At 44.7% G+C, this 27,939-nt stretch overlaps 1 protein-coding gene across 1 annotated transcript in view; it reads left to right on the forward strand.

Annotated features, from left to right (window-relative positions):
- Window positions 1-27,939, forward strand: part of ZZEF1 (zinc finger ZZ-type and EF-hand domain containing 1) — a 337,771-nt gene that overhangs the window by 209,201 nt on the left and 100,631 nt on the right. Inside the window, exons 25-26 of the mRNA XM_075336372.1 lie at window positions 2,916-3,049; window positions 22,047-22,287. Coding sequence (XP_075192487.1) covers window positions 2,916-3,049; window positions 22,047-22,287 — 375 coding nt within the window. The remainder of the gene's footprint in view (window positions 1-2,915; window positions 3,050-22,046; window positions 22,288-27,939) is intronic.

A 27,939-nucleotide genomic window follows, 5' to 3' on the forward strand; every position in this document is an offset into this window, starting at 1 on the left:
TGATCCCGTATTTGGACGATCTACTTATAAAGGCACCCTCTCAAGAGGCATGCCAACACAGTCTGAACGTGGCACTGAAGACTCTCCAGAGTTTCGGGTGGATTATCAACTTTTCAAAGTCAAATCTAACCCCGACCCAATCACTAACATATCTTGGCATGGAGTTTCATACTCTCTCAGCGATAGTGAAGCTTCCACTGGACAAGCAGTGCTCTCTGCAGACAGGGGTGCAATCTCTCCTGCAGAACCAGTCCCACTCCTTGAGGCGCCTCATGCATTTCCTAGGGAAGATGGTGGCAGCAATGGAAGCAGTCCCTTTCGCGCAGTTTCATCTGCGCCCTCTACAATGGGACATTCTCCGCCAATGGGACGGGAAGTCGACGTCCCTCGACAGGGATGTCTCCCTCTCTCAGGCAACCAAGGACTCTCTCCGATGGTGGCTTCTTCCCACCTCATTGTCAAAAGGAAAGTCGTTCCTACCCCCATCCTGGGCGGTGGTCACGACAGACGCGAGCCTATCTGGGTGGGGAGCAGTGTTTCTTCACCACAGGGCTCAGGGTACGTGGACTCAGAGAGAGTCCACCCTTCAGATCAATGTTCTGGAAATCAGAGCAGTCTATCTTGCTCTGCGAGCCTTCCAACAGTGGCTGGAGGGCAAGCAGATCCGGATTCAGTCGGACAATTCCACAGCGGTGGCGTACATCAACCACCAAGGGGGAACACGCAGTCGACAAGCCTTTCAAGAAGTCCGGCGGATTCTGACGTGGGTTGAAAACACAGCATCCACCATATCCGCAGTTCACATCCCAGGCGTGGAAAACTGGGAAGCAGACTTTCTCAGTCGCCAGGGCATGGACGCAGGGGAATGGTCCCTTCACCCGGACGTGTTTCAGGAGATCTGTCGCCGCTGGGGGATGCCGGACGTCGACCTGATGGCGTCACGGCACAACAACAAGGTCCCGGTTTTCATGGCACGGTCTCACGATCACCGAGCTCTGGCGGCAGACGCCTTAGTTCAGGATTGGTCGCAGTTCCGACTACCTTATGTGTTCCCACCTCTGGCATTGTTGCCCAGAGTGCTCCGCAAAATCAGGTCCGACTGCCGTTGCGCCATTCTCGTCGCTCCAGACTGGCCAAGGAGGTCGTGGTACCCGGATCTGTGGCATCTCACGGTGGGACAACCGTGGGCGCTACCAGGCCGTCCAGACTTGCTGTCTCAAGGGCCGTTTTTCCATCTGAATTCTGCGGCCCTGAACCTGACTGTGTGGCCATTGAGTCCTGGATCCTAGGGACCTCAGGTTTATCTCATGATGTTGTTACCACCATGAGACAGGCTAGGAAACCATCCTCCGCCAAGATCTACCACAGAACGTGGAAGATATTCTTATCTTGGTGCTCTGCTCAGGGAGTTTCTCCCTGGCCATTTGCATTGCCAATTTTTCTTTCCTTCCTGCAGTCTGGGTTGGAAAAAGGTTTGTCGCTTAGCTCCCTTAAAGGACAAGTCTCTGCGCTATCCGTATTCTTTCAGAAGCGCCTGGCGCGACTTCCTAAGGTACGCACGTTCCTGCAAGGGGTTTGTCATATCGTTCCCCCTTACAAGCGGCCATTGGAACCCTGGGATCTGAACAAGGTTCTAATTGCTCTCCAGAAGCCACCTTTCGAGCCTATGAAGGAGATTTCCTTTTCTCGGCTTTCACAGAAAGTGGCTTTTCTGGTGGCGGTCACGTCTCTTCGGAGAGTGTCAGAGCTGGCGGCGTTATCTTGCAAATCTCCCTTCCTGGTGTTTCACCAAGACAAGGTAGTACTGCGTCCAATTCCAGAGTTTCTTCCCAAGGTGGTATCTTCCTTTCATCTCAATCAGGATATCACTTTACCATCTTTGTGTCCGCATCCAGTTCACCAATTTGAAAAGGGTTTGCATCTGTTGGACCTGGTGAGAGCACTCAGGATCTACATTTCCCGCACGGCGCCTCTGCGCCGTTCGGATGCACTCTTTATCCTGGTCGCTGGTCAGCATAAAGGGTCGCAAGCTTCCAAATCCACCCTTGCGCGGTGGATCAAGGAACCAATTCTTCACGCCTACCGTTCTGCTGGGCTTCCGACTCCTTCTGGACTGAAGGCCCATTCTACCAGAGCCGTGGGTGCGTCCTGGGCATTACGGCATCAGGCTACGGCTCAGCAGGTGTGCCAGGCGGCTACCTGGTCGAGTCTGCACACTTTCACCAAGCATTATCAGGTGCATACCTACGCTTCGGCGGATGCCAGCCTAGGTAGACAAGTCCTGCAGGCGGCGGTGGCCCACCTGTAAGAAAGGGCTGCCTGACAGCCCGATCGCGAGGTATTCTTTTACCCACCCAGGGACTGCTTTTGGACGTCCCAATTGTCTGGGTCTCCCAATTAGGAGCGAAAAAGAAGAAGGGAATTTTGTTTACTTACCGTAAATTCCTTTTCTTCTAGCTCCAATTGGGAGACCCAGCACCCGCCCTGTTTTTTCTGAGGGTATTTGTTTTTCGGGTGCACATGTTGTTCATGTTGATAAGTTAAGCTCTCCGATATTGTTTATCGGATTGAATTGTTTTTGAAACAGTTATTGGCTTTCCTCCTTCTTGCTTTTGCACTAAAACTGAGGGACCCGTGCTCCCACAGGGGGGGTGTATAGCCAGAAGGGGAGGGGCCTTACACTTTTAAGTGTAGTACTTTGTGCGGCCTCCGGAGGCAGTAGCTATACACCCAATTGTCTGGGTCTCCCAATTGGAGCTAGAAGAAAAGGAATTTACGGTAAGTAAACAAAATTCCCTTCTTTTCTTATTTTTACATTCATACAACTTAGACATATAGTATGATAACTAGAAAAATATATTTTCTAAACTTTTATTTATTTTTATCTTTACATATATAATTTTTTTTATATATAGAATTGGGACCTGTTGCAGATTTGCCATCTGCAAAGATAACTTCAGTTATTAGCAATCCTCTGTGGAAATCTGTGTTTAGTCATCAAGTGTACATGGGGAAAAAAACAAACCTCCAGGACCAAGGATGTATTGAGGTATCTTTCCTAATCTTACTTTTGCGTAATAATTTCTTGTGTGTTAGAGCACTGTGACACCACTATATAACAACCATAGTCCCTTCTCCGTATTATATTATGTCCGCCATTTTATACATACACATATATATATATATATATATATTTATATCTCTATATATAATTGTGTGTGTGTGTATAATATATATATATATTATATATATATACACACACACGCGAAATTTTGCACAGACACTCCATATGACTCAGGGAACGTCATAGGCTATGTTTGGGTGGGAGAATGTAACCCCGCGCTTCACAGTTAGTCTCCAAAAATCCTCTAGCTTCAGGCTATTAATAGCAACGGTCAGTGGTTGCTATAGGAACAAAATAAACTATTAGTATATGAAGCTTATGTGTGAGGTAATATGATGTCGGTGGGGAGACGGATAGAGACAGACGTGGAAAGGGACAGGCCGGGGAACGAGACAGCCGGGGATCCACACAGACACCGAGATAGAGAGAGAGAGACAGACAAACTGATACAAATACAGACAGAGATAGAAAGAAAGAGACAGACCGAGACATAGACACAGACAGACATGGAAAGAGACAGACAGAGAGACAGACTGGGAGAGAGACAGTTACTATACCGGACAATGCCCGGGTACTAGAGCTAATACATATACATAACATATACAGTGGAACCTTGGTTTGCTAGAACAATCCGTTCTGGGACTGTGCTTGTAAACCAAGTTACTCGTCTAGCAAAGCAAAATTTCCCATAGGAAATAATGCAAGCTCAGACAATTAGTTCCATAACTTGTTCAATGTCCCATCCTGGTCCCTTATTGTGCCATTACACACACACACACACACACACACACACACACACACACACACACACATTATGCTCATCTTACCTTCCGTTCCATCGCCGGCCTCATGATTCTTGTAGTCCGCAGGTATAGCGAAATGCTCGCACACCAAGTTATTCGTAAACCGAGGTTCCACTGTGTATATGTGTGTGTATGTGTATATATGTGTATACTAGCTGTACTACCCGGCTTCGCCCGGGTTAATAACTGCTGTTAACTAAATAGAATGTATTAACAAAAATGTATTCTGCACACAAAAACAACAAAACAAATAGATAGAAATGTAATTATTAAAAGGCAAAAACTAAGCTATTAGAAGCATTTCACAACATATATTTCAACACCACAGATATTCCACACAGATTTAACATCCTATGACCTCACACATACTGAGAATGTCCTTTGTTGCCTATATTAACCAATGAGAGCTCAGATTAATTAACTATCAAAATAAAAGCTAAGCTGTGATTGGTTGCTATTGGCAGCCTGATAAATCTCCAGGCAACAGAAAGCCCTCCCCCCTGACAGTATATATTAGCTCACACATACACATATAGACAGGTCATGTGACTGACAGCTGCCGGATTTCCTATGTGGTACATTTGTTGTTCTTGTAGTTTGGCTGCTTATTAATCAGATTTTTATTTTTGAAGGATAATACCAGACTTGTGTGTTTTAGGGCGATTATGTGGCGAGGTTGGTGTATGTGTGGTGAGATGTGTGCTGAGGGTGGTATATCTGTTCAAGTATGTGGTAGTGTGTGGCGCATTTTGTGTGTGTGTGTGTTCTAATCCCCGAGTGTGGTGAGTATCCCATGTCGGGGCCCCACCTTAGCAACTGTACGGTATATACTCTTTGGCGCCATCGCTCTCATTCTTTAAGTGCCCCTTGTTCACATCTGGCAGCTGTCAATTTGCCCCCAACACTTTTCGTTTCACTTTTTCTCCATTATGTAGATAGGGGCAAAATTGATTGGTAAATTGGAACGCGCGGGGTTCAAATTACGCCTCACAACATAGCACCCGGCGCTGCCCGGGATAGTAACTGTCTGTTTCTCTCCCATTCTCTGCCTGTCTCCCCTTCTGTATATATCTCTCAGTCTCTCTCTATCTCTTTGTCTCTGTCTCTTTCTCCGTCTGTCTCAATCACTTTCCCTGCCTGTCACTTTCCCTGCCTGTCACTTTCCCTGCCTGTCACTTTCCCTGCCTGTCACTTTCCCTGCCTGTCACTTTCCCTGCCTGTCACTTTCCCTGCCTGTCACTTTCCCTGCCTGTCACTTTCCCTGCCTGTCACTTTCCCTGCCTGTCACTTTCCCTGCCTGTCACTTTCCCTGCCTGTCACTTTCCCTGCCTGTCACTTTCCCTGCCTGTCTCTTTGTGTCTGCCTCTTTCCCTGGCTGCATTGTGACACGCCAACATTCCATATAAGGGCGTGGCTGCGCATTCTTCTGAAGTTCTGGCTGCACTGTGGCTCCCAGCTTCATTCGCTTTAATGGAGGCAGGTTTTTTGGCGAATAACTGTATAGAGCGGGGTTAAAATCTCCCCTCGAAACATAGCCTATGACGCTCTCGGGGTCCAGAAGTGTGAGTGTGCAAAATTTTGTGGCTGTAGCTGCGACGGTGCGGATGCCAATCCCGGACACACACACACACACACACACACACACACACACACTCATTCAGCTTTATATATTAGATATGTGTGTATATATATATATACACACACACATATCTAATATATAAAGCTGAATGTGTGTGTGTATGTGTATGTCCGGGATTGGCATCCGCACAGAACTTCAGAAAAATGCGCAGCCACGCCCTTATATGGAATGTTGGCGTGTCACAATGCAGCCAGGGAAAGAGAGAGACACAGAGTAAGAAACAGACATAGACAGGGTAAGAGACAGACACAAAGAGACACACAGACAAAGAGACAGACCGGGAAAGAGAGGGAAAGTGACAGGCAGGGAAAGTGACAGGCAGGGAAAGTGATTGAGACAGACGGAGAAAGAGACAGACAGAAAAAGAGAGAGAGACCGAGAGATATATACAGAGGGGGCGACAGACAGAGAATGGGAGAGAAACAGAGAGAGAGTTACTATCCCGGGCAGCGCTGGGTGCTATGTTGTGAGGCGTAATTTTAACCCCACGCGTTCCAATTTACCAATCAATTTTGCCCCTATCTACATAATGGAGAAAAATTGAAACGAAAACTGTTGGGGGCAAATTGACAGCGGCCAGATGTGAACAAGGGGCACTTAAAGAATGAGAGCGATGGCGCCAAAGAGTATATACCGTACAGTTGCTAAGGTGGGGCCCCGACATGGGATACTCACCACACTCTGGGATTAGAACACACACACACAAAATGCGCCACACACTACCACGTACTTGAACACATACCACCCTCAGCACACATCTCACCACACATACACCAACCTCGCCACATAATCGCCCTAAACACACACAAGTCTGGTATTATCCTTCAAAAATAAAAATCTGATTAATAAGCAGCCAAACTACAAGAACAACAAATGTACCACATAGGAAATCCGGCAGCTGTCAGTCACATGACCTGTCTATATATGTATGTGTGAGCTAATATATACTGTCAGTGGGAGGGCTTTCTGTTGCCTGGAGATTTATCAGGCTGCCAATAGCAACCAATCACAGCTTAGCTTCTATTTTGCTACAGTTAATTAATCTGAGCTTTGGTTGGCTAATATAGGCAACAAAGGACATTCTCAGTATGTGTGAGGTCATAGGATATTAAATCTGTGTTGAATATCTGTTGTGTTGAAATATATGTTGTGAAATGCTTCTATTAGCTTAGTTTTTGCCTTTTAATAATTACACTTCTATCTATTTGTTTTGTGGTTTTTGTGTGCAGAATAAATTTTTGTTAATACATTCTATTTTGTTAACAGCAGTTATTAACCCGGGCGAAGCCGGGTAGTACAGCTAGTGTGTGTATATGTGTGTGTATATATATATTATATATATTATATATATATATATATATATATATATATATATATATATATTATATATATATATATATATATATATATATATATATATGTGTAAATGTGTGTATATATGTATATAATATATTATATTATATTATAGGAGACACACACCATGAAATATATATTTTTTTTTTATACTGCTGCTCTAAAAAACCAGGTGCCCGACCTCCTTCTTCTCGATTGAAGGAACTTTAATCCCACCATGTAAATTCACAGTGTCTCTGCATTAAGGCTATGTGCCCACGGGGCTATGTACCCGCGGATATATCCGCAGGTTTCCCGCAGCAGCTCCCCGGAATCCACAGCTCTTCTATTGCTGCAGGATTCAAGAGAAAGATCTGCGGTAAACCTGCGGACATTGGTGCGACTTACCTGTGGAAGTCCCGGCCTCTATCTCCATAGTGGAGGGCCGGGAATTCCGCAGGTGTTTCCGCAGGAATAATTGACATGCAATTACGTGTGGCTGCGGGACATCCGCAGCATGTTCCGCAGCCTTCACATACCGCAGCATTGAAACAGCAATCCCCATGTCACATAGGATAACATGGGGAGTGTCTGTACTTGCTAAAACCTGCGGATTTATCTAGAAAATCCAGATAAATCCGCAGGTTTTCCACGGCAAAATCCGTGGGTACATTGTCCCGTGGGCACATAGCCTAAAGCCTGCAACAAAGGCTCTTAATCATTATGAGGTGAAAATGTGTCATATTTATGATGGATTCATTCTGTTTCAATACCTTGGTGCATTTTTAGACCGTCCTTTGCCCTGGTGGTAAACGGACTAGATGACCAAGGAGTTCTCAGTGTGTTCATTTGAGACCATTTCATCTCATTAGACTATGCTAAGCCATGCTGCATCTGTGGCCTGTGTTCTGTGATATACGCCAAGTTGTTGAAGTTCATTACTTTGGAAGAAAGGGCAAAAGGGGGAAAAAAAAACTGTTCCAGAATCAGTGGATTAGCAGAAATTGCAGATACTCAGTTAAAATGGAAAAATCAATGGACAAGTCTTTTTTAAACGTTTCTCCATCAGACTTTTTGTCTACTTGAATATTAATAATGTTTGTTTTGTGTTATTATTAGAATACAGTATGATTTAATGCTAGAGATTGATATAGTGGTACGTTATGTGCATCATGTATGCCAGGGGTGTCCAAACTTTTTTCTCTGGGCCACATTGGAATAAGAAGAGATGTCTTGGGACCCACATTGAATAGACAAACACTAACGAAAGCTGATGAGTAAAAAAAAAAAAAAATATTTTTTTTTTGTTTTAAAATCATCAAGCAAGTCTCAAGATAGTATTCCAATAATATAGAAAATGCCAAATAAAGTGTTACTCTAAAGCTTATGTATACATCATACACTGGTGAAATACTGAGACTTTGCTTTATACTGTATATCACATAGGTTATAGTAGAACTAGGTTTTCATAGATCACAGAAGATACACTGACACTGCTGTATATACATCACATAGGATACACCAAGATTGCGGTATATACATCATGTTTAAAATGCTGACACTGCGGTATAAATCTAATAGGACACACTGAGGCTGCTCTGTACACTACATAGGAAATGAGACTGCTTTATATACATCACATTGGGTACATTGAAACTGGTATTTACGACATATGAGATATTGAGACTGCTGTATGTACAATAAACTAGACACTGAGACTGCTATGTACATCATAGGAAACATTCAGGCTGCTGTATGTGTATAGCAGTAGCGGTGTCTTCTATGTGATGTATACACAGTGGGTATGGAAAGTATTCAGACACCTTTAAATTTTTCACTTTTTGTTTCATTGCAGCCATTTGGTAAATTCAAAAAAGTTCATTTATTTTTTATCATTACTGTACATTCTGCACCCCATCTTGACAGAAAAAAACCCCAGAAATGTAGACATTTTTGCAAATTTATTAAACAAGAAAAACTGCAATATCACATGATCATAAGTATTCAGACCCTTTCCTCAGACACTCATATTTAAGTCACATACTGTCCATTTCCTTGTGATCTTCCTTCAGATGGTTCTACTCCTTCATATGAGTCCAGCTGTGTTTAATTACACTGATAGGACTTTATTTGCAAAGTCACACACCTGTCTATATAAGAGCTCACAGTGCATGTCAGACCAAATGAGAATCATGAGGTCAAAAAGGAACTTCCCAAGGAGCTCAGAGTCAGAATTGTGGCAAGGCACAGATCTGGCCAAGGTTAGAAAATAATTTCTGCAGTACTCAAGGTTCCTAAAAGCAGAGTGGCCTCTATAATCCTTAAAGGGAAGCTGTCATGTAGAATATACGTTCTGACCTATCACCAGATGCATGTGTGCCTTAATTACACCTCTCTACCCATCCCTGTGTTTTAAAATTGTGTAATATTAAAGTAATAAACGTTTTATTACTTCCATATTTCCTATGTAAATAGCAGAGCTCGTTGCCCCATGGGCGTCTCATCGCCGAGTGCATACTGACCCCCTGTGGGCGTGATACCACGGATTCACATGAGCGACGTCCCCCGTCTACTCCTTCAGATTCCTGCGCATGCGCTCTAACCATTCCCGCAGCCTTTTCCGGGTGCTCGTTGTCCGTTTCTGACGCGTTCCGCGCGTGATCAGAACAGTTTGATCATGCGCAGAGCACGTCTGAAGCCGGCGAGTGAACATCCGGAAAAGGCTGCCGGAATGGTAAGTGCAAACACGCGTGGGATCTGAAGGAGTGACGGGGGACGTCGCTCATGTGAATCCATGGTATCACGCGCACAGGCGCGTGATACCATGAAAGTTATGCAAACGCCTGCAGGGCGATGAGACGCCCATGGGGTGACGAGCTGTGCTATTTACATAGATTTTATTACTTCCATATTTCCTATTTATTACTTTCATATTACACAATTTTACAACACAGGGATGGGTAGTGAGGTGTAATTAGGGCACACGTGCATCTGCTAATAGGTCAGAACGCATATTCTACATGACAGGTTCCCTTTAAATGGAAGAAGTTTGGGACCACCAGAACTCTTCTTAGACCTGGCTGTCCAGCCAAACTGAGCAATCATGGGAGAAGAGCGTTGGTGAGAGAGGTAAAGAAGAACCCTAAGATCACTGTGGCTGAGCTCCAGAAATGCAGTAGGGAGATAATTGACTTTGTGGAACTTTCTCCTATTACTGCAGCCCTCCACCAGTCGAAGCTTTATGGCAGAGTGGCCCGACGGAAGCCTCTCTTCAGTGCAAGAAATATGAAAAGCCTGCATAGAGTTAGCAAAAAAACACATGAAGAACTCCCAGACTATGGAAAAAGAAGATTCTCTGGTTTGATGAGACGAAGATCAAATTATCACCGAAAGGTTGTAAGCGGTATGTGTGGAGAAAACCAGGCACTGCTCATCACCTGCCAAAACAATCCCAACAGTGATACATGGTGATGGTAGCATCATGCTATGGGGGTGTTTTTCAGCTGCAGGGACTGGACGACTGGTTGCAATTGAAGAAAAGATGAATGCGGCCAAATTCAGAGATATCCTGGGAGAAAACCTCTTCCAGAGTGCTCTGGACCCCAGACTTGGCAGAGGTTTACCTTCCAACAAGACAATGACCTTAAGTACACTGCTAAAATAACAAAGGAGGGGCTTCAGAACAACTCTGTGACCATTCTTGACTGGCCTAGCCAGAGCCCTGACCTAAACCCAATTGAGCAGCTCTGGAGAGACCTGAAAATGGCTGTCCACCAACGTTCACCATCCAAACTGACGAAACTGGAGAGGATCTACAAGGAAGAATGGCAGAGGATCCCCAAATCCAGGTGTGGAAAAACTTGTTGCATCATTCCTAAGAAGACTCATGGCTGTACCTAGCTCAAAAGGGTGCGTCTGCTCAATACTGAGCAAAGGGTCTGAATACTTAGGACCATGTTATATTTCAGTTTTTCTTGTTTAATGAATTTGCAGACATTTCTACATTTCTGTTTTCTTTATCGTTCCTTTGGGAGACTCAGACCATGGGTGTTTAGCTTCTACCTCCGGAGGACACACAAAGTACTACACTTAAAAGTGTAGCTCCTCCCCCTGAGCTTATACACCGCCTGGTGAGCAGACCCAGCCAGTTTATCGCTTTGTGTTCAGGAGGCATACATCCACACATGCATTCTCATATGATTTTTTTCTTTTAGAACGAGATTGAAGAGTGGGGTCCACGTCTGGACCCCCGGCATGTCCCTTCTCACCCCACTGTGTCGGCGGTGTTGTAAGGTTGATTCCTAGGCTGGAGCCTTTACATGCCGTGCTCCTTCACCATCCCTCCTGGGCTCTGGCTTGAAGTGGGAGCCAGCACGGTCTCCATGCTTGGCAGGACACCGGTCTCCATCCGCAGCCCTTCAGGACCCTGCTGGACCGGAGCACTCATCCCCAGGGACTTGGCCCTGCGTCTCAGCAGCTAAGTACCTGAGACGTTTAGATTTCGGGGTCCCTGTACTTTATTGTTGGGGGAGAGTGTGCTTATTGTGTTTACTGACATTTCCGGCGGGTTCTCTAGCTGTCGCCTGAGAACCGCGCCGATGGTGCCTGCGCGTCGGCCGCGCCGCTCAAATTTAGGCCCCGGCTTCGCCGGAGGCCTAGTTTCTGTTTCACTGCCCTCGCATGTCACTCATGCAGAGGGACAGGCTCGGCTCCTCCCGGCGGCCGTTCTGTACAGGGGAGGGACACTCCCCTCCCCTATAGGTCTCTATGGCCCTTCAGATCCCGCACCTCAAGCAAGTCTCGCCCCCTCCCTTCGCTCCGGCGGCCATTTTCTCAGCGTTCTCTCTGCGATCAGTCATTGCAGCGCTGGTCTGCAGCATCTCTGCTGAGGTGCTGTGCTTGGGGTTCCGGGCTTCGGGATCTGGAGGGCACACAACACCGCTCCAGCGGTCTGGTAAGCCACAACCAGTCTCCGGTTGTGGACCTCTGTATATACTCTCTGGGGTTCATTCTCTGGCAGAGCCCCCACTCCAGCAGCATGTCTCACACAAGGAGCAAGGCCCCAAAGCTTTATGCTGTATGCGCTGCATGTAAGCTCCTGCTGCCTGAACTGAGCACCTTCCCACATTGTGATGCCTGCTCTAACTTGGCGGTGCCACAGCCTGGAGTCTCACCCCCAGTGGTTTCTCAGGCTGCTCCTGCTCCTGTGGCTGAACCCCCGGCTTGGGTAAAATCCTTTTCTAGGTCTATCTCCCAGTCTTTTGCTGAGTCCATGGGACTTCTGTCCAGGACTTTGCTGAATATGCATCAGCCCCCCTCACAGGGTGCCTCTGCTGCTAGGGCTCTCTCAGGACCGGAGCTCACAGAGGATTCATCATCAGGGCCCAGACCCTGTCCTTCTAAGAAGAGACGCAGGGTTCCCTCTCCCTCCTCCTCCCGTGGCTCTGATTCCAGAGTTGACTCGCTGGATAAGGAGGATGCCTTTACAGGGGGCTCGGAGGCTAACTCCATGTGCCCCATTGATCTGTCCAAAAGTGACTCAGATCTTAGTGACTTGATTGCTTCTATTAATTCTGTACTGGATCTCAATCCGCCAGTATCAGAGGAGCAACCCTCTCTGGCAGAAAAGCACCAGTTTACCTTGCCTAAGAGAGCAAAGAGTGTGTTCTTTAACCACTCCAGTTTTCAGGCCGCTGTGACCAAGCCCAGGGCCTGTCCTGACAAGCGCTTCCCAAAGCGTGGTTCTGATGACCGTTTTCCCTTTCCACCTGAGGTGGTCAAGGAGTGGGCTCAGTCCCCAAAGGTAGACCCTCCAGTGTCTAGGCTCGCAGCCCGGACCGTTGTGTCGGTTGCTGATGGCACTTCCCTTAAGGATTCCACTGACCGCCAGATTGACCTTCTGGCCAAATCCGTGTATGAAGCGGCGGGGGCCACGTTTTCTCCGACTTTTGCAGCAGTGTGGGCTCTCAAGGCCATCTCTGCTTCTCTAGAGGAGATGCATTCCCTCACCAGGGAATCTATGCCCGAAATGGATGCCTTAACTTCCCAAGCTTCGGCCTTTTCATCCTATGCCATGTCTGCCATGCTGGAGGCTTCTCACCGCACTGCGGTGGCTTCGGCTAATTCCCTCGCTATCCGCAGAATCTTGTGGCTTCGAGAGTGGAAGGCCGATGCTTCTTCAAAGAAGTACCTTGCTGGGCTCCCTTTTGCTGGGTCCCGGCTGTTCGGAGAACAGCTGGATGAAATTATTAAGGAAGCTACTGGCGGGAAGAGTACTTCCATGCCTCAAACTAAAGCCAGGAAACCTGTCCAGGGTAGGAATCAGTCGAGGTTTCGCTCCTTTCGTTCCTCCAACTGGTCGTCCTCTAAGCCCTCGGCCTCGTCCGCTAACTCAGCCAAGGACCAGAAATCCAACTGGCGCACAAAAGCGCGTCCACAGAAGACCGCAGGAGCTGCTGCCACTAAGCCAGCCTCCTCGTGACTATCTGCCCGCTCCAGCAACGTCCTTAGTCGGTGGCAGGCTCTCCCACTTTGGCGACGCTTGGTTTCAACACGTCTCCGATCAGTGGGTGAGAGATATCATCTCCCACGGCTACAGGATAGAATTCTCTTCCAGTCCGCCAAACAGATTTTTTTCTCTCAACTCCCCCCTGCTCCAAGGCCGCCGCCTTCTCACAGGCTGTGGCAGCCTTACAGGCCAGTGGAGTAATTGTACCGGTTCCCGCCCGGGAACAGTTCAGAGGTTTCTACTCAAACCTCTTCCTAGTTCCCAAAAAGGACGGTACCTTCCGGCCCATCCTGGATCTGAAGCTTCTCAACAAGCAAGTTCAGGTGCGGCGCTTTCGCATGGAGTCTCTGCGATCGGTCATTGCCTCTATGTCCCAAGGGCATTTCCTGGCATCCATCGACATCAGAGATACCTATCTGCATGTGCCAATTGTAGTGTCACACCAGCGTTGGCTACGTTTTGCAGTAGGAGAAGATCACTTCCAATTCGTGGCTCTCCCCTTCGGGTTGGCCACGGCCCCTCGGGTATTCACCAAGGTCATGGCAGCAGTGATTGCAGTTCTGCACCTCCAGGGGTTGGCAGTGATTCCTTACCTGGACGACCTTCTAGTCAAGGCTTCATCCAGCGCAGACTGTCAGCGGAGTGTCTCGCTCACTCTCTCCACTCTAGCGCAATTCGGGTGGCTGGTCAATCTGCCCAAATCCACTCTGACTCCGACCCAGAGTCTCACGTACCTAGGGATGCAGTTCGAGACCTTGACGGCACTTGTGAAGTTGCCCTTAGTCAAACAGCAGTCCCTCCAGCTGGCGGTGCGCTCTCTGCTGAGGCCCCGCCGTTATACCCTCAGGCGTCTGATGCAGGTGCTGGGTCAAATTGTGGCGTCCATGGAGGCTGTTCCCTTTGCCCAGTTCCATCTGCGCCCCTTGCAGCTGGACATTCTCCGCTGTTGGGACAAGCGGCCTTCCTCCTTACACAGGTTAGTGGCTCTGTCGCTACAAACCAGGAGCTCTCTTCAGTGGTGGCTTCGGCCCCTCTCCCTGTCCCAGGGGCGCTCCTTCCTGGCCCCGTCCTGGGTGATTCTCACCACGGATGCCAGTCTATCCGGCTGGGGAGCGGTATATCTCCACCACAGAGCGCAGGGCACTTGGACTCCGTCCGAGTCAGCCCTTTCAATCAATGTGCTGGAAACCAGAGCCGTGCTTCTAGCTCTCCTAGCTTTTCACCACCTGTTGGCGGGCAGGCACATTCGAGTCCAGTCAGACAACGCGACAGCAGTTGCCTACATCAATCACCAAGGCGGGACACGCAGCCGCCTGGCGATGTTGGAAGTACAACGCATCCTTCAATGGGCGGAGGACTCCAAGTACACCATATCCGCAGTCCACATCCCAGGCGTGGAAAACTGGGAAGCAGATTATCTCAGCCGTCAAACCGTGGACGGTTTTGCAGAAACCCCCCTTTGAGCCTCTTAGGGAGGTCTCTTTGCATCGTCTTTCACAGAAAGTGTTTTTTCTGGTGGCCATAACTTCCCTCAGGAGAGTCTCTGATTTGGCCGCGCTCTCTTCGGAGTCACCTTTTTTAGTTTTTCATCAAGACAAGGTGGTTCTCCGTCCGACTCCGGATTTTCTTCCTAAGGTGGTCTCTCCTTTCCACCTTAACCAGGACATTACCCTAACTTCCTTTTGTCCGGCTCCTGTTCATCGCTTTGAAAAAGCGCCGCATACTCTGGATCTGGTGCGTGCGCTCCGGATCTATGTGTCTCGCACCGCTGCTCTTAGGCGGTGCACTTCTCTTTTTGTGCTAACCACAGGTCGGCGCAAGGGCCTCTCTGCTTCTAAGTCGACCTTGGCCCGTTGGATTAGATCGACCATTTCGGACGCCTACCAGAGTTCTCAGGTGCCTCCCCCGCCGGGGATCAAGGCACATTCGACCAGAGCTGTTGGTGCCTCTTGGGCTTTCAGGCACCAGGCTACGGCTCAACAAGTCTGTCAGGCTGCCACTTGGACTAGCCTGCATACCTTTTCGAAGCACTACCAAGTGCATGCTCTTGCTTCGGCAGATGCGAGCTTGGGCAGACGCATCCTTCAGGCGGCTGTCGCCCATTTGTGAAGTTAGGTTCTGCCTACTTCTTGCCTTTTTCGGTTTATTTCCCACCCAGGGACTGCTTTGGAACGTCCCATGGTCTGGGTCTCCCAAAGGAACGATAAAGAAAAAGAGAATTTTGTTTACTTACCGTAAATTCTTTTTCTTATAGTTCCGTATTGGGAGACCCAGCACCCTCCCTGTTGCCTGTTGGCAATTTTCTTGTTCCGCGTGTTATCACCGGCTGTTGTCGTGGACAGCGTCTCCGGTTGTTCCGGCTTTTGCTCTGTTCTACTTGTGGGTGGCTATTCTCCTTCAGCTTTTGTACTAAACTGGCTGGGTCTGCTCACCAGGGGGTGTATAAGCTCAGGGGGAGGAGCTACACTTTTAAGTATAGTACTTTGTGTGTCCTCCGGAGGTAGAAGCTAAACACCCATGGTCTGGGTCTCCCAATACGGAACTATAAGAAAAAGAATTTACGGTAAGTAAACAAAATTCTCTCTTTTCTGTCAAGATGGGGTGCAGAGTGTACATTAACGAGAACAAAATGAACTTTGAGTTTACCAAATGTCTGCAATGAAGTAAAGAGTGAAAAATTTAAAAGGTTCGAATACTTTCCGTACCCACTGTACATTACATTTGAGATATGAAACTGCTGTATACATCATAGTATACAATGAGACTGCGGTGTATATAGACTCACCTTGTCCCAGGAGTTGCAAAGCTAGAGAGTTGTGATGCTGTGATCCGGACAGTAAGGCATAGCACGCTAACACTGTCCACAGAGAACATCCTGACGCTGGGACTAGAGCCAATCCACAGGCATAATCCATTCTTCTGTGAAGTGCGGCGTTCAGTACAGAATGCTGTGTGCGTGCATGGTTCTCCCAACAAAAATTAAAGGGCCGGAGGGCGAGAAACTCATCTGGTGGCCCAGTATGCATTTAAACATGGCCCATTGGAAATTTGTCTTCGGCCACGGGTTGGACACCCCTAATTTTATCCCTGTCTTAATCCATAGAGGAGAGAAAAAGTAAAACAATATCGCTTAAATAATGCCTAATTCCTTAGTATGTTGGCTATGAATACTTAAAAATAAATACTAAATAGAGTTTTAATAAATATGGCCTAAAACTCACCTCCTTGTCTTTGACTCATGGTTGTTGTGAGTTGTCACCTTGTAAATGGAGTCTGCAACATTTGTAAGAATTGTTTGTATATGTGTATGTGTTTCTATGTATAATACTGTACTGAGCAAAGTGTTTTGGCAAGTCTGGAACAACTGCTGCAAAGTAACAATGCTTTCAGAAATAAGTGTTACTAGTTTGCCATTTTTAATTGATAAAAAAGCACATAAACAAAGAGAAATCTAAATGAAGTAAATAGTTGGGGTGACCACTCTGTGACCACAGATCGTCTTATGTTGGCTTGTGCAAATCATTCTGTTTCTTCATGCATCTTCAGACAGACTCGATGATTTGGAGGTCAAGTCTTTGTGAGAGCCATATTATTACTTCCAGATCTCCTTACTCTTATTTACTTTGAAAATTATTCTTGATGTTATTGATTGTATGGGGTTGTTATCCTACTACAGAATAAATGTGGATACCAGCAGATGCCTCTCTGGTAGTACTGCTTGATGAATAAGTATCTGCCTGGATTTCTCAGCATTAAAGGGAACCTGTCACCAGATTCTTCCCAATTAAACTAAAAGAATCACCTACTGGAGCTCCTGGGCTGTATTCTATGAAGGTGCACCTTGGCCCTCACTCCCCTTCCAGACCCCAAAAATAACTGGTGAGGTCGGCGCTGTACATGACCTCACCAGCGCCATTCTTGTACCTGCCCATATTCCCACGCCTGCGCATTTAGCTCACCGGCGCGAGCGAGGGCAGCTATGTTTTCTGCTCTGCTTGCGATATGGCAGAGGGAACTGCGCCTGCGCGAGTCGACCTAACTGCAGAGGCGCGAGATTTGAAAATGCGACGAGGATGATGACGGAGGCGTCATCCCGTCAATCAAGAAATGAGGACGGGGATCAGCGGCAGGAGGGGAGACAGGAGCAGAAAATGAGCCCACCCATCTGGCCAACACAGGTAATTAGCATACCTAACGGCCACGTTTTATAAAGCTATTTTTGGGTTCTGGAAGGGGAGTCAGGGCCAAGGTGCACCTTCATAGAATGCAGCCCAGGAGCTGCAGAAGGTGATTCTTTTAGTTTAATAGGGAAAAATCTGGTGACAGGTTCCCTTTAAGTACACCAGCAATCATAACAAAATCTTCAACTCATGTTCTGCACGAAGTTTCCTTGACCGACAACTGCATCTACGGTCTTTAAAATTATCTATTTTTTGTGTCTTCAATGCTTAAAATACAGGCAGATACTTATCCATCAGGAAGGTGTCTGATTGGCTTTAGATTATTTTACAGCAATACAATGTCCCTACACATAAAGCCAATGTCATTAAGAACTATATTAAGTGTAAGGCTATGTTCACACTTCCGTTGTTTTCCATCAGTCACAAGCGATGCTTGAATCATGTAATTGATGCGTTGTACAACGGGTGAGAAGAAATGGAATGGATTGTCATGAAGAAGCGGATTCCTTTGGTGAAATGATTTCAGTATAAAAACAGCAGTGGTACGAGAAAGGGAGAATGACTTGACAAGATTTGAAACATACTGGACATTTGGACATACTGGGCATGCTCAGTAGAGCGGGACGGAATCCATCGCCTGATGCATGACAACGGAATCCTGCACCAGACATACATTATGCCTCATGACAGATTCCGACGGCTGCGTTTTTTTGCCACTAGAAAAGACGTATTCTGCGTCCCACCCGCCCGACGGACAGTCACTAAATGACTGATCCGCCGCGCGGCGGGTGCAATGCAAGGTCGTCAGTCAAAATCCGCCGCTCATAAAAGTCTATAGGAAACAACAGAATCCGCCAAATGGATTGCGTTATTTCTCAGAGCGGCGGATTGTGACTGATACAAAATAACGGAAGTGTGAACATAGCCTAAAGAAGAACAAGGAGACCTGGAAGTGATATTTCCTCCACAGAGACCTGATCTCAACATCATAGAGTCCTATTTATCTGGGATTACAAATCAAAAAAGTCCGTGGAGCATCTTTTAGGAGTCTCGACACAGAAACTAGCCAGATATCCCTCCGGGTTTCCTAAAAAGAGCCACTCCTTAGCTAGGTCCTTCCCGGAGGGATATCTGGCTAGTTTCTGTGTCGAGACTCCTAACAGAGGCTCCACAGACTTTTTTGATTTGCATATTTCTCAGAGGGCAATGCACCTAGGATTTCACTGTGTTGAGCGCCCTCAATGGCTGCCGCAGTGTTTTCTCTGGCTTGCCTTCCCGAAATCAGTGATTGTTTTGTCTTGTTGGTCTACTAGGCATTGCTCCCACCTGGCCAGAAACCTACTCCACACTGATGAGGGGCAATACCCCGAAACAGCTGTCTTTATGGATACCTGGCCTTGGTATTTCCCTTGTCTTATCTTTAATCTTGTCAAAGAGTTGGATATTGACTAAAAGGGCCACTTAATATGGTAGTTATGGTGGTTTCCTAAAAAGAGACACTCCTTGGCTAGGTCCTTCCCGGAGGGATATCTGGCTAGTTTCTGTGTCGAGACTCCTAACAGAGGCTCCACAGACTTTTTTGATTTGCATATTTCTCAGAGGGCAATGCACCTAGGATTTCACTGTGTTGAGCGCCCTTGTTGGCTGCCTGCAGTGTTTTCTCTGGCTGGTCTCCCCGAGATCAGTGATTGTTTTGTCTTGTTGTATCTGGGATTACAGGAAGAGACGGGAGAATTTTAGAAAGCCTACAGCAACAAAAAACATCTGTGGTTAGTGTTCCAGAATGCTTGGAACAACCTCCCTGCTGAGTGACGTCAAAAACTGTGGGGAAATACCAGTCCTAGAGGAATGGGTGCTGTTTTGAATTCAAAGGGCGGTCACACCAAATATTGATTTTAGTTTCGGTTTTGTTCATTCACTTTATATTTATCAACTAACAAAATACAAACTATTAATACTTCTATTTGTGAAAGCATTCTTACTTTGCAGCATTTTTTCCACACCTGCCTAAGTCTTCTGCATATATATATATATATATATATATATATATATTTATATATATATATATATATATATATATATATATATATATTTATATATATATATATATCTATATATATAGATATATATATATATATATATATATATATATATATATATATATCTATATATATAGATATATATATATATATATATCTATATATAAATATAATATTTATTTTTTTTTACCTATCATATACAGTCTCTTCAATAAATGGCAGAAACCTCTGAATTCTGTGGTTTTATGTATAACGTCACAATAAACACAGCATGTACTCCTAAGAAGCTCTGAAGATGGGTAAATATCAGATGAGGAAAGGAAGAAAAATTACACTTCCTTATTTACCAAAATCTAGGCTGACATACAGAAGCTCTTTGGAAAAAAAAATTAAGTACACCCCATGAATCAATAGCTTGTGAACCACCTTTAGCAGCAATAACTTCAAGTAATATTTGTTTATGACTATCAGTCTACCACAATGTTCTGGATGAATTTTGGTCCATTCAGTGCTTCTTGAATTCACTAAGGTTTGGGGACATATGTTTACGCACAGCTCTCGTGTCCCACCACAATATTTCAGTTGGGTTGAGACTAGGACTTTTACTTGGCCTTTCTTATATAGTTTTGCTGCTGTCCTTTGGTTCGTTGTTCTGTTGTATGACCCAGTTTCGGACAAGCTTTAGCTTTTAGAAAGACGCCCTCACATTTAACTCTAGAATGCTTTGGTATACAGAGAAGTTCATAGTTGATACAGTAAGGGGAACAGGTTCTTTGCCTGCAAAACAAGTCCAAATCATCAGACCTACACCACTTTGCTTAACAGTTGGTATGAACGGTTGTGCTGACATGTAGTGTTTTCTCTTCCTCAAATATCTCCATTTTGGTCCTGTCTTTCCAAAGGATATTGTTTCCCGAGTCTTGTGGTTTGTTCGACTTTATACAACTTTGTAAACTTTAGTTGTGTTGCCATGTTCTTCTTTATATAAAAAAAAAAAAGAACAGGCTTTCTCTTGGCAACCCTTCCAAACAATCCATACTTGTTCAGTCTCCTTGAACATTTAACATGCGGAGCATTGCATTTGATGATCTTATTTATTTTCCTAGCTTATATAGCACCATTCATTAATTCTACAGTGCTTTACAGCCCTCATCATCATTGTACTCACTGAGACCATCTATATTCCCTATCTGTATGTCTTTCGAGTGTGGAAGGAAACCGGAGTACCCGGAGGAAACCCACACAAACACGGGGAGAACATACAAACTCCTTGCAGATAGTGTCCTTGGTGGTATTTGAACCCAGGTCCCCAGCAGAGAAAAGTGCTAACCACTGGCCATCATGCTGCCTTTCTTGGGGTGAAATTGATGGGATGTCCACTACTGGGAAGATTGCCAACTGTCCTGGATGTTTTCCTTGTATAAATAAATGTTCTTACTGTAGAATGACGGACTCTAAATATGTTTGGAAATTGTCTTATAACCCTTCCTAAATTGAGATGCAAAAATTGCTTTATTTAAGATCATTGATGTTTCTCCTTTTGGTTTTGTGTTAACACACATCTCAATGCTCCAGACCAGCAAACTGCCAACATTTCGGCTTTTGTAGAGGAGATTCTATTTGCTGATGTACAATTAATCAAGGGCATTTGATTTGCAGCCCCCTGGCTTTTTCTTAACCTTTTAATTCCAATAACTGCAGAATGGATCTGCTGGATCCACCAAGTTGAAAGTTGCTGTGTTTAATTGGTTCAATAAGGGTTACCATATGACATATATTTGAGTTAGTCAACTGACCCACAGCCGGTCCGTGCATTGCTGTCAGGACTAGGACTGTGAAACACGAGTGTGTGAATCCATCCAAAGGGGGTACTTAATTTTTCCACACACACTATTTGCCTTGTTTTTGTTACATAATGACACTATGTATTTTTGTTGCTCATATGAGGTTGTATTACCTAAACATAAGCTCTTCTAAAGACCACATTTTTTTATGTTCTGATATATAAAACCATTGAATTCAGTTTAAACGTTTTATCTTATGACTGTATATGGTATATTCTGCTATTTATTAAAGAGATTGTGCAGTATTTTCTTTTCTTAAGCCTTTGCTTGAGTGGCCATGTCGCTATTAAGAGGTCACTGCAGCTCAACCCTTACATACCCAACAGTCATACGTATGGCTGCAAATCACAATGTATCTGCTAGAAAGAGCCATGCCATGGGCTGAACCATAGAGGTTATTTTTACATACGCGACCACTGACGGCAGGTGCTGAAAGGAAATGTGACCATCCCTATAGCAAAAAATATTTAAGCTGTATAAAAATAGTTGTCAAATAGAGCAAAAAATGCATCCGTAGTGTTGAGTTGGAACCTAATATTATGTAAATACTTTTTTACATTATTATTTTATTTCCAGACTAAGAACTCTCATGCAGATGACTGTCGTAACTTTCTCCTTGACTTTGCAAACTCAGATCCTACCCAGGATTTCTGTGGCCCTAATTCTGAACTTTTCAAAGGCCTGGTGCAAGCCATTAGGAAACAGCTGGCAAAGAATGATTTAGTAGCCGGTTCTGCGGTTGATCAAGCTGTGAACTGCACTTTTGCTGCACTAGTATATCTTACGCCACAGTTGTATGGAAAACTGCAAAGATACGGTAAATATATTGGTTGTTTTAACATACAAGGATGAATGAAGCCAACCTCTTAATATTTATAGGGGACCTCCCTAAAGTCTCCACAGCATCTTTCTGGTGTTTTAAAATCTAGTGACAGCTTATCTTTAAAGGGGTGGTCCGAAACAAAATTTTATTTTACTTCTACATCTCAATCTGTCATATGCTAATCTTTATTTCGAATACACTTTTATTAAAAATTCCCTATCCTTTCCATACTACTATTTTTTTTTCCTACTACCTCTGATGTCGCTTGGTTTCACCATCCAGGAGCAGATGCTGCCGTCACTTTTGCAGCCTCTGTCTCCTCCCTGAAAAGAAGCGTCATCAGTGACTTCCGTTTTGGGGCATGAACGCGTCCCTGCTCTAGTGAGCATGCATCAGTTGTCAACTCTTACAGAGTAGGATCTTGTCATGTGCTCTCTCAGGCTCTGATCAACTATGATGAACCGGCAAAAGAACACATAAATATTGCCCATTGTACTTTAAAAACGAGCAAAGAAAGACCAGCCCTACCCCGCCCCCGAAGGTGAAGGTACTTGCAGGAGCAGCACTGTTGTCTAATGTCTTAGAGCACCATGATATAGGGGCTGACACCCTGATTCCACTAATGTAACTTGCTGGTCTTTATTCTGTTATTTTGATACCATCTGATGCAGGTCTAATATTGCTCAGAATGCTGAACCCTTCATAGCCCCGCCCATACCCTTGATTAGCAACTTCCTGTCCATATACAGTGTACCCAGAAAGCTACCAATCCGTGATGTGGGCATGGTTACACAGGGATGGTGACAAATAGTCAGCAAACACCTAATCTTCCAACACACATTGGAAACCCATAATGTACAGTGCCTACAAGTAGTATTCAACCCCCTGCAGATTTAGCAGGTTTACACATTCGGAATTAACTTGGCATTGTGACATTTGGACTGTAGATCAGCCTGGAAGTGTGAAATGCACTGCAGCAAAAATAATGTTATTTCTTTTTTTTTTTTTTTTTAAATTGTGAAAAGTTTATTCAGAGAGTCATTTATTATTCAACCCCTCAAACCACAAGAATTCTGTTTGGTTCCCCTAAAGTATTAAGAAGTATTTCAGGCACAAAGAACAATGAGCTTCACATGTTTGGATTAATTATCTCTTTTTCCAGCCTTTTTTGACTAATTAAGACCCTCCCCAAACTTGTGAACAGCACTCATACTTGGTCAACATGGGAAAGACAAAGGAGCATTCCAAGGCCATCAGAGACAAGATCATGGAGGGTCACAAGGCTGGCAAGGGGTACAAAACCCTTTCCAAGGAGTTGGGCCTACCTGTCTCCACTGTTGGGAGCATCATCCGGAAGTGGAAGGCTTATGGAACTACTGTTAGCCTTCCACGGCCTGGACAGCCTTTGAAAGTTTCCACCCGTGCCGAGGCCAGGCTTGTCCGAAGAGTCAAGGCTAACCCAAGGACAACAAGGAAGGAGCTCCGGGAAGATCTCATAGCAGTGGGGACATTGGTTTCAGTCAATACCATAAGTAACGTACTCCACCGCAATGGTCTCCGTTCCAGAAGAGCCCGTAAGGTACCTTTACTTTCAAAGCGTCATGTCAAGGCTCGTCTACAGTTTGTTCATGATCACTTGGAGGACTCTGAGACAGACTGGTTCAAGGTTCTCTGGTCTGATGAGACCAAGATCGAGATCTTTGGTGCCAACCATACACGTGACGTTTAGAGACTGGATGGCACTGCATACGACCCCAAGAATACCATCCCTACAGTCAAGCATGGTGGTGGCAGCATCATGCTGTGGGGCTGTTTCTCAGCCAAGGGGCCTGGCCATCTGGCCCGCATCCATGGGAAGATGGATAGCACGGCCTACCTGGAGATTTTGGCCAAGAACCTCTGCTCCTCCATCAAGGATCTTAAGATGGGTCGTCATTTCATCTTCCAACAAGACAACAACCCAAAGCACACAGCCATGAAAACCAAGGCCTGGTTCAAGAGGGAAAAAATCAAGGTGTTGCAGTGGCCTAGTCAGTCTCCTGACCTTAACCCAATTGAAAACTTGTGGAAGGAGCTCAAGATTAAAGTCCACATGAGACACCCAAAGAACCTAGATAACTTGGAGAAGATCTGCATGGAGGAGTGGACCAAGATAACTCCAGAGACCTGTGCCGGCCTGATCAGGTCTTATAAAAGACGATTATTAGCTGTAATTGCAAACAAGGGTTATTCCACAAAATATTAAACCTAGGGGTTGAATAATAATTGACCCACACTTTTATGTTGAAAATGTATTAAAATTTAACTGAGCAACTTTTTGGTTTGTAAGATTTATGCATCTGTTAATAAATCCTGCTCTTGTTTGAAGTTTGCAGGCTCTAACTTATTTGCATCTTATCAAACCTGCTAAATCTGCAGGGGGTTGAATACTACTTGTAGGCACTGTACTATTAAGATTTTGAGTGCTCCATGTCTACAGCTCGTAATTCTGATATGAAGACCTCAGCTGCATTCACTGTAAAATGAGAGTTACAGTCAAAATAATCTGTAGAAAAATCACGGATTTTGACAGCTCAAAATTGTGCCATATTTTATCAGACTATCCTGGAATTTCTGGACAGTTCACAACACATCTTTTGGGGCATCCCCTTTCACTCCTCCCAGACATTGCCAATCACTGCTTGCCAGCGTCTTAGGTGGCTAAAAGGCTGGAAAAGTTGCCAAGTTGCACTTGGTAGGGAGCATTGGAAAGTCATGCCCCACAGAAGACTGAAGAAACGCTCAGTTGGACTACAAGCAGAGATTTCACACACTGTGCTCCAATAGCAACAAATGTGAATGTCTCTTCAATTTAGTGATGACCCAGCTCCACTCAAAATTGAAAAGAAACCGCATCCACTCCAGGTGTTTTGCTTACACTAATATATATATATATATATATATATCTATATATATATATATATATATCTATATATATATATATATATCTATATATATATATATATATATCTATATATATATATATATATATCTATATATATATATCTATATATATATATATATATATCTATATATATATATATATATATCTATATATATATATATATATATCTATATATATATATATATATCTATATATATATATATATATATAGATATATATATCTATATATATAGATATATATATCTATATATATAGAGATATAGATATATATAGATATATATATATACACATATAAAATATATAATATAATTTCCAGGTCATTGGTACAGTCAGGCCTTGTCTGCACGCTGCGGTTTTTGGGTTTTTTTACCCCCTGTGTTTTTCAAATGCAGTTTTGGTCCCATAACTGCATGCATTTCCTTCCCCAGCAAAGTCTATGAGATAGTATTTTTGCTGTGTGCACGTTGCAGTTTTTTTGGCTGCATCTTTGTGGTGACCACAAAGATGCAGCATGTGAATTCTTTTTGCGTTTTGTCCCTGCATTTTGTAGGACTGGCAGATCAATTCTCCTCTGACTCGGGGTCAACGAGGGATTGATCCCTAGTATCTGCCCAGATGCCGGTCCCCATATAAAGTTTATGGGGACCAGAATCCGGCGCACAGGGTTAGGAGCAAGCGCTTCATACTCAGATTCACCAGGGCGACTGTCACACTGCTCCCACGGCCTCTCATTCTTCTTTCTAGGTCGCTCATTAGGCTCATACATATTCACTGCTTCCCGCGCCCACCGGCGTCTGTGATTGGTTGTTGGTTGCAGTCAGACGAGCCCCCACGCTGAGTGGCAGCATGTCTGAGGTTTCCAATCACAGACGCCGATGGGCGGGTTCTATATCATATAGTAAATGGCAGGCGTCTGAGACGCCCCAATCATTAATATGTAAATGAAAATAAACACCGAACAAATCCTTTATTTGAAATAAAAGACAAAAAGCACCCTCTTTCACCCCTTGAGTAACCCCCCCCAAACACCCTTGCAGATTCGACATAATCCATATGAGGTCCCATGACGCTTCCACCACTGTTACATCTGAAGCTCACAGCGAGAGCCATAGAACATGACTGCCCGCTGTGAGCTCTACGCAGCAACTGAAGTGAGCCGCGTGATCAGCTTATGTCTTCCACCTGTGACCGCATATCACCTGAGTGACGTCACTTTGTGGAGTTCATAGCGGACAGTCATGTCCTATGGCGCTCGTTGTGAGCTTCAGCTGTAGCTTTTTTTTTCCGCGGGTGCGTTTTTTTGGAGCCAATAACATGCATCTTTGTGGTCATCACAAAAATGCAGCGTGTGCACATAGCCTTAAAGGGGTATTTCCATGCCCAGAATCCTATCTCAATATGTAGTAGGTATAATAATAATATTAAATTTCTCCAATTCGAAATGTAGTATAGTTCTCCTGATTCACTATGTTTCTTACCTCATGTTCAGGACATTGCAGGACCTTAGTTATCCATGGTTACGACCACACATATAGTTAGTTAGTTTCTATACAGGGTGGTAGAATTATGTCCAATGAGAATCTTTAGTTTCTTTCTTTATTAGTCCTTCTGTCCCTTTGCATTGTTTATTACTGCGGAGGTGGCAGTAAACGCAGATTAGACACTCATGTCGACTGGTATTCCAGATTTGGATTTGAGAACCCATTGTGTAACCACCTAAAACGAGTAGAAGTAGAATGAGCACTTTACTGTTTTAGGATATTTTATGAATAAAAATAAGATGTACAGTGATACCTCAGTTTTTGTTGATAATCCGTCTGAATACAATCAATGAATACCGAGGCAATTATTTCCATAGGAATCAATGTAAATCCAATTAATTCGTTTTAAACACTTGCATACCAAAAACACATTTTATAGAGAATAGTGTTTAATACTTAAAACAATAAGAAATTATTATAAAATGAATATAAAATAGTAATGTAAAGAATAAATACATTTTATCTGACATTTGTTACATACATTTTGAAACTGATGAGCGGGGTGAATCTCACTCAATGCCACAGAGAGCAGGAGAATGCGTGGATCACCCTTAGGCCTTGTGCCCACAGGGCGTTTTTACAGCGTTTTTTCTAGCGTTTTTCATTGCTTTTTTTAATCAATAAAAGCAAGGAAAAAGCATCCCAGCAAAGTCTATGAGAATCAGGACTTGCTGTGCCCACGTTGCTTCTTTTTCAGTTGCTTTTTTTCTTGCTGAAAAAAGAAGCAACATGTCAATTGTTTTAGCGTTTTTTCCTGCTTTTTTCCCCAATTGACTTCAATGGAGTCAGGGAAAAAAGCAAGAAAAAACGCATGTGTAATGCCCACGTTGCTTTATATTTTATGCGTTTGGGCTTTTTTAGGGAGAAAAGAAAGCTATGGCTATGTAGATTCCTTCATAGAAGAAAGCCACATAGCCAGGGTCGGCAGCTGTTATCTTATCTCCCATTGTTTAGCGCGACACCTCTGCAGGGACCCCCGCTGACGTCACAAGGTAAAGAGTTCATCACAGCGGGGGATCTCCAGGAAATCCCACAGTAATCCCCCTGTATGAATTGTATTCACCTTGTGACATCCCCGAACTTATACAGCGAGGTGTCGCGGTAAACAATGCATGGAACGCCGCTGATGTCACAATGTAAAGCGTTCATCCCAGCGGGGAT

The sequence above is a fragment of the Anomaloglossus baeobatrachus genome, chromosome 2 (assembly GCF_048569485.1).
Source record: "Anomaloglossus baeobatrachus isolate aAnoBae1 chromosome 2, aAnoBae1.hap1, whole genome shotgun sequence".
NCBI classification, from domain to species: Eukaryota; Metazoa; Chordata; class Amphibia; order Anura; family Aromobatidae; genus Anomaloglossus; species Anomaloglossus baeobatrachus.